This window comes from Macaca nemestrina, chromosome 10, assembly GCF_043159975.1.
Source record: "Macaca nemestrina isolate mMacNem1 chromosome 10, mMacNem.hap1, whole genome shotgun sequence".
Lineage (NCBI taxonomy): Eukaryota > Metazoa > Chordata > Mammalia > Primates > Cercopithecidae > Macaca > Macaca nemestrina.
The window spans coordinates 118,118,687-118,133,267 of record NC_092134.1 but is presented as its reverse complement, the minus strand read 5'-3'; the positions used below and the strand labels follow the sequence as shown (position 1 = coordinate 118,133,267).

The following is a 14,581-nucleotide window of genomic DNA, read 5'->3' as shown; positions in this document are numbered from 1 at the left end:
AATCATTTTTTCTTGAAAATGCTCCCACTCATCATTCTGTAAGATTTTCTTTACTATTGAATCATTTTAATATTTCTAATTTATCACCTCAAAGTCCAAGTATTTGTCCTTGTATATACTATTAAGAGTAAGCCATATGAATATATTATTGTCAAAATATGTGAAAAAAGAAAATCCAATACTATACTCCCTTATATTATTTTTAAGACTTGACTTTCTTAAGATCCAAATGAAGTGTCAATGGTTGTATTTTTTAAATAGGTTGTTATACAAAGATCCCTTTTTAAGTACAATAGGTAGTTGAATCTAACTGATGTGGCCAAGAAGAAATATGGTGTAAGCATTATTTGATACATTTGAGTTTCCATGGACAAATGAGTTACCACGTGTTACAGATTTCACTCTAGTTTCTAGAAACAGGCACCAACACTGCAAGAATTTTTTTTTTTCTTTTTTGGATTCTGTTAAGTGGCTGTCATTTGAAAGTGTAATAAAAAATAATGACAAATGCACTGGTATTATCACTTATATTGAGTCTATACAGTGACACTAACGTTAAGATTACTTTTCAGTTTTATAAATGATCTCCTTCCCTATTTATTAAAGTTTTTACTAATCTCTATAAAATCTCAAAATTAAAAAAGAAATAAATTTGAAGAAAAAAGATTTAATTAAATCAAAAACTGATTGGAAATAGTGACACATGCTGTCAAATAACTTGAAGTGAAAGTTAGTAACAGGCACATAAAGAACACCAGTATCTGCTAAAGCATAAGTTCACAGATATTTGGATTTACTTAGGTAAGATTTCGAAACAAAATTTGGGAAACAATACAGGGTTTCAAGAGTTGTTTTGCTAAGTATGGGCACTGAAAATAAAACCACCATTTATTATCAACACTGGATCACCAAAGAGAAGTAAAATAATACAATGTCAGAATAAATTGAATATACCACATAGTTTTGTGAAGAACTCACTACATAGTTTCTGTTACTAAAAACGAGTTAAAACTTAATCATAAAACAACAGATCTTTATTAATCATATGCAGTAAGAGAAACCTAGACTGACTGCAGGAAGGTCTGGCAAAGCCCCAAGAGGCAACATATAAGAGGAAGGAAGTATATATCAGAGCACAATGGTGCTGATTCTCCTACCCTGTCTTCCTTTCCAATAATGGCTCTATTGAGATTCACAAGAAGATCTATTAAGAATGTTTTCTGATAGAGGCAAATTGAAAGAAAGAGGAAAAAGAGAAGCAAAGGAGGAAAATAATCAAAGGAAAGATGAAGAATTGAAAACAAAATGTCTATAATAAAGTGGGATTGCAAAGAAACTTCTAATTATTTTTAACTTCTAAATATAAGTAATCCTTTCTTAATGCATGTCTGAGAATAACAAATGAGATAAAGATGACCACCTATCCATGCCACAAAATCAAGATCAGCATTCATGCAAGTCTACAGCATCGCTTCTTAGCGTCCTTGCTATTTCCAGTATCCCAGCCAAGTATTTCATCATTCTCTCCACTGCATTCAAGGTGGTCACCCAGATAAAGAAAGGAAACATTTAAAACTTCAATATCTAAAGTAGTTGTTTTTATCCCTGTTAACATGAGGTGCATATTTTCCTAACTTTTCTACATTTTACATTAAAGGCTTCATGGTATATTTTGTGGTCAATTTTTTCCCTTTTTTTAACATCCTTTTTTATTTTTCCTGAGTTAATTCTGTTGGAAAAGAAATCTGTATGGCAAAAGCAAAACTATATTCCAGTACAAAGTAAAGACCTTGAATTAATGGTAATTGGTCCAGTGTGTGTGGTGTGTGTATTTGTGTGTGTGTGTGTGTGTGTGTGTGTGTGTGTGTGTGTATATATATATATATATATATATATATATATATCTAGATGTCAAGTAATTATTTTCAGTGGAAACAATTTCAAGTTAATTTATTTTGATCACCACAAATGAGAAACTTTTCAACTGTGAGGCTCCTGTATCAGGGTTCTAATATTTTATATTACATTACAGTGATTTTGTGCTTCTCTTACCTTCATACTACATATACACAAAAAAACTACATGAGGGAAGATACTAGTTTTTATTCATTTCTATACCTCCACTGATAACTATTCGTTGTATATATTTGAGTTGAATCTTTCTGCAGCACTCCCTGTTAAATGAAAGTCATTAGATTCCATTAGATCAAATCTTTTCAAGCTAACACATTTCCCCCTATTACCACGGCACTGGAAGCACTTGCTTGTTCCCCTACCCCCTATCACTGCATTACACTGTGTGGGGACAATAGTAGACATTCATTAAGTGTCCTGAACTATCTCACAACTCCCATAGCACTTTTTTTTTTTTTCATGTGAGAGAATACTCATTAATTTCTCAAGGTCCAGTTAACTCTACTCTCAACAGAAGTACTTCAAATACTGTGGACATCATATGAATGAATCAAAGTTTTCTCAATTTAACATTTGACTCCTTCTCCCACCACTGGATTGAATGGAATTGTATAGCAATAGGACAAAATGATCTATTGCACAACTTATCCAGTGGCTTTGATGGACTCCAACTGATTGTTTTTCACACATCCCCATTCCTGCTAGCCCTGGGGGTAATTTCCCAAAACAATGCAAGTATAATGATTGAACCACTTACACTTAAACACAAGCCTGGGATTATATCTAGATAAACAGCTTCATGTGGTATTTTGTGACAACATTTACAGAATATTGTTTGTAACAATGTAATTTCATTGTATGATAAACATCAATTTACCATAAAAAACAAATACATGCTTGTCAGCATTTTTACCTTGTTTCAATTGAATTAGCCTTGTTCAGATAAGCAAGCCTATCTCTTACAGAAACAACAGTTTATAGATAAACTGTGTGAAATCGGGTATGTGTGTGTAGAATTATACTGCCTACTATCATAATTTTATACTGCCACACTGCACATATGGCTTCCGAGCTTACTTTATCTGAATGTTTCTGAATCTATTCTCCATGCTATTAAACTGAGCACATTCCACATCGTTCAAAAGTAATTACACTTTTGTCTAGAGTATAGGAGAATGCTCTCCCTAAACAATGAAATTCTCATTATTAGAACTGGCACAACAACCACACTGGTTTAACGACAATATGCATTATAGCATCACAATAACTTATGCTAAGTTTGATGTACAAAGGTAACCAGAAATTTTAAAGCTTATAAAAAGCACCATATAAAAATAGAAATCTTTACCATACCGTAATTAAGGCCCTATTCTGTGACTTATTTTTAAGTAACACATGCATTTTTCTCTTTTCCTTGTTAAATTTTCTGAACAGTATTACACGCATAACACCATCCTAGTCAAACATTGAAAACACATAACTAACTGTTAGATTGTAAGCAAAATTTATATAAAGAGTATTTCAAGACATAGCTATAATACAGCAATTAAAATTATTTTGGGTAAATAAAGCATCCCAGGAGCTGCCAGTGAGCCTGAGCAAGTAAAAGCCTCTCTATCATGTGCATTGAATGAATTCTTTCAGTGTTTAGGGTTGGATTTCATATGTCGGAGATTTGCTATAATGTTATACTTAGGATCTCAGGTATATTTCCAAACTCTACAGAAGATCAACTTAAAAAGATACTTTTTTCTTCTTTTGATGGACTTCAGGAAGAAAACTGACTCACGGTGAATGTTGCTTTATGATAATCAGTATATGTGTAATGTTTAAGCATATTAACATTAAGATATATGACAAAGTCAAACTAAGAGATTATATATTCAGAGTTCTTTAACAATTTCAAGAAAATGCCATCAGTATAAACAATAAATTAGATACTAATAACACATTTTCAAATCCAATAGATCTTCATACGTTAAAAAATACACACACAGTATTTATTTCATAATAAAATTCAGCTACCTCTAGAATGAAAAACCTAAATTATTTTTTAAAATAAAAATATTGGCCGGGCATGGTGACTCACGCCTGTAATCCCAGCAGTTTGGGAGGCCAAGGCGGGCGGATTACCTGAGATCAGGAGTTCGAGATCAGCCTGGCCAACATGGCAAAACTCCATCTCTACTAAAAACACAAAAATTAGTTTGGCATGGTGGCGGGTGCCTGTAATCCTGGCTACTCGCAAGGCTTAGGCCAGAGAATCACTTGAACGTGGGAGGCGGAAGTTGCAGTGAGCCGAGATAGTGCCACTGCACTCCAGCCTAGGCAACAAGAGTGGAACTCCATCTCAATAATAATGATAATAATAATAATAATAATAATAATAATAACACTGTTCACTCAACACACCAGTATTTTAAGGAATCAAAAGAAAATTTGGCTAAGATAAAATATGCTTTTTATTTAAATAATGACAACTGATTATTCAACAACCACAGGTGGTCAAGACTTTCATTTCACATCACATTTGACACTGGAACAACCACCTAACCAACAGAAGTAGCATACAACCAGACAGAAAACGAGCACCAAAATGGCCACCATAGAGTTACCCCAGCTGCTTCTGATATTGCTACTCGATTTCTCTTCAGAGGTACTCTATTCCTTTCTGGTGCCCACAAATTCTCATATTGATTGACATGAGGATGCACTCTGGAGAGTCCTTTCCATCATCAAATAAATCCATCTATATCCAAACTATTATTAAAAGTCACCCCAAAATTACAGTGATCCTTGCTTGTCTCTAAAATTTTGAAGCAACAGCCTCCAAAGTCAAGTTGAAAAAAAAAAAAAAAAAAAAAAGAAAAACAATAAAGGAGACCATTGGAGATTTAACTACCAATAAGAATAAAGCTCAGGACTGCCTTTTCACTAATGTCAGAATCAGACTTTCACATTGCTTTCAACTTTGTGAAGATTATATGAGAATCAAATGTTGCTCTTAATTGCTTGGCAAGATTATGAAAGCTTCAGAGAAGGAACCAACAGAATCAGTCTTTTTCATAGATTTATAACAATCTGTCTCAATCTTACCTTGATTAGAAATCTGACAATATTTTATGAATATACGTATAAGTACATAGTGTGCTTAAGAAAGCTCATCTGTAATACACTCTGAACACTGAGTGAAATATTCCAAGAATAAATGAACTTTAAGTATTTATACCACTTACAGTTGTTTGGAAGTCGCTTTTAGGCGTTTAGTTTATTTCTCCAAAATACTGAGGCAATAAACACAATTTCAGAAAGGAAGAAGTACATCTTTATCTGACTCAGTTTCAAACCTTAACATTTGCATAACCTGAAACTGAACAAAGCATTCTAATTCCTCCAAGTCTTTATATGGGAATTGTAATTAAGTGTACAGAACTTCTATCTCAAGAACTCTTTCCAACTTAAGTTTTATACTAAAAGCATTTCTCCATAACTTCAAGCCAGCATTACAGGGATTACTCAACAGTTGTATTTTGTCGCTAACCTATTCAGGTAATACAAAATATATACCTCCCAGCATCTCTCTTCTTTATTTAAGAATGAAGTATTAATGTCACACACAAATACACAATGAAAAACTGTCTTTTTTTTTTTCTTAAATTGAACTCTGTGATATAAAGACTATGAAGCATTCTCTGTTTTCCAAGATACGGAATAGAAAAAAAGAGAGAATGTATTTCCTTACTGAAATAAAATAACCTATTCTGTGAATATGACAATGGCCTGGTAGCCAGAATAAAAAGAGAAATTATTTATATTGAAGAACACTACAAACATATTCAATAATTTTGATACATGAGTAAAATAAATCTTAATCAGTTTGACAATTTGAATATATCATGACTTTCTGCTTTCTGGATATATTATACATTAGTAGATTCTACTTTAGTTCTACAATTGCTAGAAAATGAAATCACTATTAATTACTGTCCTTAACTACTCTGCCTAAAACATATTTACTTATCCATGTAAACTCACTTAGTCAATAATCATAAACTGAATATCTAGTATATGTTAGATCCCAGAAACATAAATATACATATATATGACTATGCCTTCAAAAAGGAATACAGTATATAAAAAGGCAGATATGTCAATAAATAAGTTATAATGTAGATCATGAGAAAATATATAAATAATTCTCATGGATGAAATAATAATGCAGTAACCATTTTGCCTTGGGAGGTCAGTAAAAGCATCTAAGAAAAAGCAATTTTTTGAACCGAGTCTTGTGGGAGGAAACATAATTCACCAGGAAGGTAACATATGAAAATAGAGAGTTTTCCAAGTAGAAAGAATAAAACTGTGCCATTCAAAGGCCATCTGGTATGTTCATGAACATGTGTGAAAAGCTTGGCATCACCAGGGCATTGTGTCCATAGTAGGATGTGTTAATAGAAGACACTGAAGCCACAGTTTGATGCTAGTCTACAGAGATTTTTCTTTTGCTAAGAAAAGGTGTTTTGGACTAAATCCTATGTGCAACAGAGCACACATTAGTTTCAAAAGTGACGTAAACAATCCAAGTCATTTATCAGGAAAACAAGTCTTGTGGAAGTTGAAAGTAAGTTTGGAAAGAGGTTGAATGCTTGAGACCATATAGGTAACTCTTCCAACTATCTACTCAAGACAGAAAAAACAGCTGCAATCAAGAAACGTATGCAGCAGAGCAGAAACAAATTTGGAAACTAATTAAAAATATAACAGAAAAGTATAAGTGCTGATATCACTAAAACAATCATTTGTATCCAAACTGTACTAACTTCTAGAATAACAGATCTTAACCTTTTAGGTTACAGATCTACTTAAGAATCCAACGGAAACCACAGTGCTACTCTGATATGCTCACATATAGAAAAATTCTCAACTTTTTTTTAGGAGATCTATAGACCCCAGTTAAGAAATTGTGCTTTAGAGCCCAGGAGTTCGAGGCTACAGTGAGCACCACTGCATTACAGCCTGCGTAAACCTGTCTCTTAAAAAAATAAAAAATTAAAGAGAACTTCTGCTTTAGATGAAGTTCATCGAGGAAAGAAGTTTGTATCTTACTCAAATCAATTTCCACAGTGCCACGCATAAAACATGGTACAGTGTAGGCAGTTCATCATTTTTTAGTTAGACTGAATTCTCCATTAAAAATGCAATGGTTTTGGCCAGGTGCGGTAGCTCAGTCCTGTAATCCTAGCACTTTGGGAGGCCGAGGTGGCTGGATCACGAGGTCAGCGGATCAAGACCATCCTGGCCAACATGGTGAAACCCTGTCTCTACTAAAAATATAAAAATTAGCTGGGCTTGGTGGCAGGTGCCTGTAAGCCCAGCTACTTGGGAGGCTGAGGCAGGAGAATTGCTTAAACCTGGGAGGTGGAGATTGCAGTGAGCTGAGATTGCGCCACTGCACTCCGGCCTGGCCACCGGGTGAGACTGTCTCAAAAAAAAAAAGGAATGGTTTCATTTGTATTAACTATCTGCATCACAGCATCCCCTCATGAAACTACATTATGTATCAATTTAATATACTTTCCTCATACCCATCCTTGAGTATACTTAAAATCATCTTCCCTTTATCTTTTTGTTATTCTTCTAGTCATAATTATCTATATTCATCTCTTCAAATGTATATATTTGTGTGTATGGTACTATCACACTATTCCCAATTAGATATTTTCTGAAAGAGGACAGTGATGAAAGCATTAAATGTGAAAAAGGCACAAGGAGTGATGTCATGCCAAATGGAATGTCTGACTTCCTTACCCTACTGACCTGTGTACTACTCATTTTCCCCTTTCCCTAGTTTAACCTTTGTAAGAGGGAGATAAAAAGTTTGATCATCGTACATAACTTATGTAAGCTCATAGTAAAAAGGAGAGGGAGGAATGATGCGCAGTAAGATTTAACTTGCAAAGAAATAGATAGTCAGAATATAAAATATGCCTGTGCTCTTGTGAAGAAGCAGCATGCATAATGTTTGTAAGCATGGACTCCAAAGACAGACTGCTTGGTTAAACCCTGGTCCTTCCATGAATTAGCTGATCTGAACAAGTTATTTAATCTCTCTTTGCCTCAGTTTTCTCATCTGTAAAACAGAAATAATAATAATACCTCACTCAATTACTGTGAAGGTTAAATGAGTTATTACACCATGAGGAATGCTAAAAACACTAGTTCTGTATGTCTGACATATGAGTTAGCTAAAATATTACTATTATTATTATTGAGATGGAGTCTCACTATGTCACCAGGCTCGAGTGTAGCGGTACGATCTCTGCTTACTGCAGCCGCCGCCTCCTGGGTTCAAGCGATTCTCCTGCCTCAACTTCCTGCGTAGCTGGGATTACAGGCACGTGTCACCATGCCCAGCTAATCCTTGTATTTTTAGTGGAGATGGGGTTTCACTATTTTGGCCAGCTAGTTTTGAACTCCTGACCTCAAGTGACATACTTGCCTTGGCCTCCCAAAGTGCTGGGATTACAGGTGTGAGCCACCAGGCCCAGCCTAAAACATTATTCTTGGTGGAAAAATCTTGGCATTGTCAAATGCCCAAAGAAATCTTGACCTATGAGGCTGAAATGTTGAATGGGAATATTTAAATCTAATATGAAAATCAAAGTATTAATCTATTACACAGCTCTCAGAAGATATCTGATTCTTCTTGATTTAATTCCACATGCAGTAATTCAAAATCACGAACAAGTGGACATATTTCAGTTCTAAGCATATTTATGACAGGCAATAATTTCCTGGAGGAAAAATAAGATTTAGCAGAATCAGAGCTGTCTTTAAAGGTATAAGAATGTAAGGTAAAATATATTTTTGTTGGTGTAATTCAGGTTCAAATTAACAACACTAACATCCGTAAAGTAGAAAAGGTGGAATGATCACAAAAATGTGACATCCACCCAAGCAGCCATGTTGAAAAGGTGAGGGTGCCTTTAATGGTAGGTAAGTGCCCTACCACCTCCTTAACGTTATGATTCTATGTATTTAAGTTGCTAAGAAGGACCACAATGACTTATTTGTGTTTGTGTGTGCTGTTTAAGCTGCAGCCAGAGATGCTATGCTGGCTTCTTTCCTCTCATCCACGAAGTCCTGGTTTCCTAATTTTCTTTTCTTTTTCTTTTTTTTTTTTTTGAGATGGAGTCTCGCTCTGTCGCCCAGGCTGGAGTGCAGTGGCCGGATCTCAGCTCACTGCAAGCTCCGCCTCCCGGGTTTACACCATTCTCCTGCCTCAGCCTCCCGAGTAGCTGGGACTACAGGCGCCCGCCACCTTGCCCAGCTAGTTTTTTTGTATTTTTTTTAGTAGAGACGGGGTTTCACTGTGTTAGCCAGGGTGGTCTCGATCTCCTGACCTTGTGATCCGCTCGTCTCGGCCTCCCAAAGTGCTGGGATTACAGGCTTGAGCCACCGCGCCCGGCCACTAATTTTCTACAGTGATCCAGACCCCAAGATAAGAGGTCAGAGGATTTACCCAGAGTTGCATATTCCAGAATAGGATGCAAAAAACAATTAGTGAATTAACAAAACAACAGTGTGAATAGGCCTGAGTTAGAAATTAGTGCAGTCATATTAGAAAACTATACTCTCTATGAAATATATTCTTCTATGAAATTCCAAGTACTGTTAAGGAATATTACAGAATCCAATCTTGGCAAAGCAACAAATAGTAAAACACTGATTTATCATGGTGGAAATGTTCAAACTATGTTCATTGTAACTCTATCAGAAAAAAAAACAAAAACAAAACAACTTTTATTAGAAAAATGATGACACCAAATTTTCAGGCTGAATAATTTTAAATATCTTACTTTAACATTATTTTTATATTTCGTATGTTTTTTCCCTCTAATTAAATTGCAAGTGTCTCAAATGCAAGAAGTCTTGAAAAATACAAAAGACACAGAAAACAGCGTATCTTATGCTGCTTATTGGAACAAATTTAAAGAATTCTAAGATGCCAGGGGTGAATCTTGTGCATGGCTTATTAAGTAGATGTTAATTATAAAGCAAAGGACTGAGGCCAAACTATTAGAGGAGTAGACTGGTCAAAAAGTGAGTGTAGGCACAATAAACCATGAGAAACCTACCATTGTATTGTGCTGAGAAGTGGGAGTCCTATGGCCACAAGTCTCTTGCGTCAGCAGAGAAACTGGCTGAAATTCCTCAGAGTGAGGCTTGTTGGGAAAACTCACATGCAAGGGAAGGTGAAAGGCTGGGAGCCCGTCACTCTCCTCTTCTTCCACTTTCTGTCTGCTTGTCACCATGGCTACCTCTCCATCTGCTTCCCCATACGGAGAGGCTGGTCGCTTGGAAGACATCCTGGAAGGAACAAAAGAGGAGAAAATAATGAAACCTCCACATAAATCCTTAATGCCGTCATTGTGTGGTTAGGGGCCATTGTAACAGAAATGCCTTTTTGTGCTAGCAGAGAGCAGGAAACCATCCAAATACCACTGCAAAGCACACACAATCAGAAACAATGGCCAAGCAGGTAGCAACAGAACAGTGCTTGTTTGTTGTGAGAATAATACACTAATATAGCACTCTCTTGTATTCTGGCTTCTTAAACAAGAGAATTCACCTAAGAACACTGCATAATGAAAGACCATTCCATTTTAGAGGAAAGAAAAATACCCATCTAGTTTTACACTCTGATAGACCTTATTGAAGACAGAACATCTATGAATAGCAAATACTGTTGGCAGTTTAAAAGAAGAGAAATAACTAAGATTTCTTTCATCAAAAAATAGACTCAATATAAAAATGATTGCCATTAAAACAAATTTGCATTTTATTGAAAGTAAGATTATTGTAAAATGTAGAAATATTGGTTATAAGCTAACCTCAGAGCAACTGACTGAAAGTTTAATATTTGTTTAAAGCTTATTATGGATTGAATAAATTTTACAATCACTGTTAATCTTAAAACATTTCATCTCTCCAAATTACCCAATTTGGGCATTTAGTTATAATAACAAAGTTGCAAGGTAGTAAAAGAAAAGGTGAGAATATTCAAATATTTCAATTCTATTTTCACAACTCCATGAATGATTTAGATGTGAATAATTCTGACTTATTTATCCTTAGGATACTTAAATAAAATAAAAAAAAATCCAAAGGAGGATATTTTGTTTTGATGAGCTAAAGCCTACATGAAAATGAGCTTAGATAATTGAACAAGAATTAAACATTTTCTTTGTACTTGAGTCTGATTCAGAATATTACCAGAGGTTAAAAATATGTGGCAAATATTTTAAATAGAAAATTCCTTGTCCTTTCATTAAATTATTTCTATAGAAATAAAGTCAAGTTAAAATATTTAATTTAAAAAACTTTCTTGTAGTATTTACAACTTAATCTGACCTTGAAAAAGCTGTTATTTTTTGTTCAACAAAGAGTGTTTACAAAATCATTCATTCTTATTCTAGACCAGTGAGATGGGAGGCAGGGAAGTATTTACTAACTGCCACAACACTTCCTTCATATAGATCACTGATTTTTAAATTTAAAATGTGTTCCCCAAAATGCCTCTAATCATTGCTGAATAATATTATTTTTAGTGTTAGAAGCTTCAAAAGAAAAAATGCATTCAAGTACAGGAGATATGCTATTAAAAATATTAGGACAGTAGAAAAATATAAGGGCTTTACAATCAGACAAGTCAGAATGAAAATACTGATTCTGTCACTTACTGAGACTTAATTTCTCTATCTCAACTTACTTATCTTTAAGGTGAAAAACATCCACTTGTAAGGCTTTTTGAAAATGGACTATGTACCATGTGAAAAATAACTAGTGTATTATTTAGGACAGAATACACACTCAATAAATCATAGCCCCTGTTTATTTAACAAACTAAAACTACAGTGTGCCCCATCCACCCTCAAAAAACAAAAACACTCAAACATGAGGAAAAGAAATTGCCTAATAAAAGGTTTCACTATAAAATCAACATAAAATAGAAAGTTTCCCTTTAGAGAAATGCTCCCTGGCCAGCAATACTTAACAGTAAACCGATCAGATGTTATAGCAAGTGTTCAAAACAAAATCTTAACAGTACAGGTGTTGATCAGCCAAAGAAACAGATAAAGAGGAGGAAATAGGGGCAGCTACCATGTCAGCATTGTCTAAAGGAGAAGTAGATTTGGATACCACATTTCAAGTAATTTTAACTATTTCCAATCCCGCGAACAAGGCCTATTGCAAGTATATACTCTATATACTCTAAGTATGGAGAAGTATGTGAGGAGCTAGAGTTAACAAAGCCAGAATAGTTCTAGTTTAATTGGCAATACCAATTCACACACTAAATTGATATATTATTAAACATCATAACCCATGAACACTAGAGATATTTAATTCTCACTGTTCTGACTCCATGTTCTCCAGGCAAACTTCTGATTCTCATGTAAAGAGTTTGTGGGCAGAACAGGCTTAAAATGTTTGAGGTCTTTGTGAAGTGATTTATTAAACTAATAAAGAAACTTTTAATTATTTCTTAGTTTTGCATGTAGCTTGACTATAAGGAGATTACGCCTTTGTTATACAAACCTTAGCATTTGTGGTCTGAGTGGGCATTATCATTCTTACTGGAATTAATATATTGGTATTCTGGTGTCTGCCTCAGCCTCATATGCAGTCTCTCAATGTCTAAAAACTCTAGTCTGTTGACAAGAGCCAGTTTCTGAGTCATCAAAGCAGAAAGCAAGATCAGCTAGCCTTTCCTAAGTTAATACAATTCTATGACCTTCAGAACCATGAACTTTCTGTTGATTTCTACTTTATTCATATCATTATTAACATCAGTTATGAAAACGGAAAGTCCAAAAGTAGACATAGGTTGTTAAGGTAGACAGACAAGACATTGAGAGTTTTATCAAAACTTCTGGTTATTTCAGAACCTAAATTAACTTTCTATTTAACTGGGTAAGTATTCTCTATATATAGCATTCTGGAGAGCAAAAAGGTTAAGGTTTATAACACTGAACATGAAATAGTCATGATGCCAGAAGGCAAACTGGTCCTAGAATGTCACATATTTCATGCTTATTTCAATTCCATTTTCAGAGTGTTACTGAATGTTCTTAATGCATTGGACTTGAACGTATTTTTAATTCAGGTAAAAGATTGCTTAAAGATTTGTTAAATTGTTATAATAAAAGCAACCATGGTTATATTTCAATGATAGGCTACTAACTCAGAAAAGTAAACTATATAACAAATTACATATAGATATATGAATCTCTTGGTTGTATTATTCATGTTTACTATGACCCATAGTACTTCTAAAAATATTGACAACAAAATCACCAATAACATCAGATTCTTAAATTTTTGTCCATCTATCAAAGTGTTTCATCTTGGGCAGAAAAAAGTCTCATTAAGAAGTCACCACAGGCCAGGTGCAGGGGCTTATGCCTGTAATCCCAGCACTTTGGGAGGCCAATGCAGGCGGATCACATGAGGTCAGGAGTTCCAGATCAGCCTGATCAACATGGAGAAACTCCATCTCTACTAAAAATACAAAATTAGCCGGGCATGGTGGCGCATGCCTGTAATCCCAGCTACTTAGGAGGCTGAGACAGGAGAATCACTTGAACCTGGGAGGCAGAGGTTGCAGTGAGCCGAGATCACACCATCGCATCCAGCCTGGGCAACAACAGCGAAACTCCGTCTCAAGAAAAAAAAAAAAAAAAAAAGAAGGCACCACAAGTTTGCATATATTGTTCCTCTGAGATATATAGCTTATACTATATGACTTACACTAACTACATATCTGTGTTGCAACTTGTAACAATGTGAGCATCTAGGCTGGTATATGCTCTTATCCTTTAGAGATGATTTTTGTCACTTCTGTGGCGCTAGACTTACCAATGAACAAAATTCGAAGAAACTGACATAAGACAGACAAATATAATCTAATGTGAAACTGCCTTGGGGAGCTATGATGACATAACACTGGTCTTATCTCACTTTGTGGTCAAAAAACTTTCTTGAAAGATATGACATCTAATTTTAAGGCACAAGCAAAATCTTCCAAATCATTAACAACTATTCGATGATCATCTACCATGTGCAAGACACTTATTTAATGGGAATAAAAAATGTATTTCTCAGCCTCTGGTTAAAGAAGCTTATGAGCTGGTTGAGAATATTTTAAATAAAAGAATAAATACTAATGAAAGAGAGTTCAGTCCAAAGGCCAAATGACATTATAGCTAAGTATCTGAGAGTTTCTTGAGGACCAGAGCATCCCTAAATGTCTCATAGAACTGTTGAACCAGTTGGCTTTCAAGGAAAAAGGAGAAATAAAAAGTCTTAGGATAAATAGAGAGGGAATTTCATATAGGAAGTAATAATAAAAGCAAAGATGCAGAGATACTTTTAGAAAGTATTATATAAACTTAGGGTTCAAGCTTACTTGAAAAAAAGAAGAGATTGAGGAATATGGATCAAATCCCAACTGTAGTCTGTAACACTCCTGGAATTGCTGAGTTACATGAACAAAATAAGATACATGCTTACTTGTAAAAAGTAACTTGCTTTTACAAGGAGTCTCCTTCCCTTTACTTCCCCTCGTAGCATTCTGCATAACTAAGCTACTCTTGATAAATGT

General features: G+C 34.7%; 1 protein-coding gene across 29 annotated transcripts in view; it reads right to left on the bottom strand.

Annotated features, from left to right (window-relative positions):
* Positions 1–14,581, bottom strand: part of LOC105492120 (SRY-box transcription factor 5) — a 1,036,234-nt gene that overhangs the window by 356,362 nt on the left and 665,291 nt on the right. For 26 of the 29 annotated variants that reach the window (XM_071070598.1, XM_071070600.1, XM_011759036.3 and 23 more), the window contains one exon: positions 10,053–10,284. In XM_071070598.1, coding sequence (XP_070926699.1) covers positions 10,053–10,283 — 231 coding nt within the window. In that variant the 5' untranslated portion in view covers position 10,284. The remainder of the gene's footprint in view (positions 1–10,052; positions 10,285–14,581) is intronic. The other 3 variants (XM_011759058.3, XM_011759059.3, XM_071070606.1) reach the window with 1 other exon arrangement.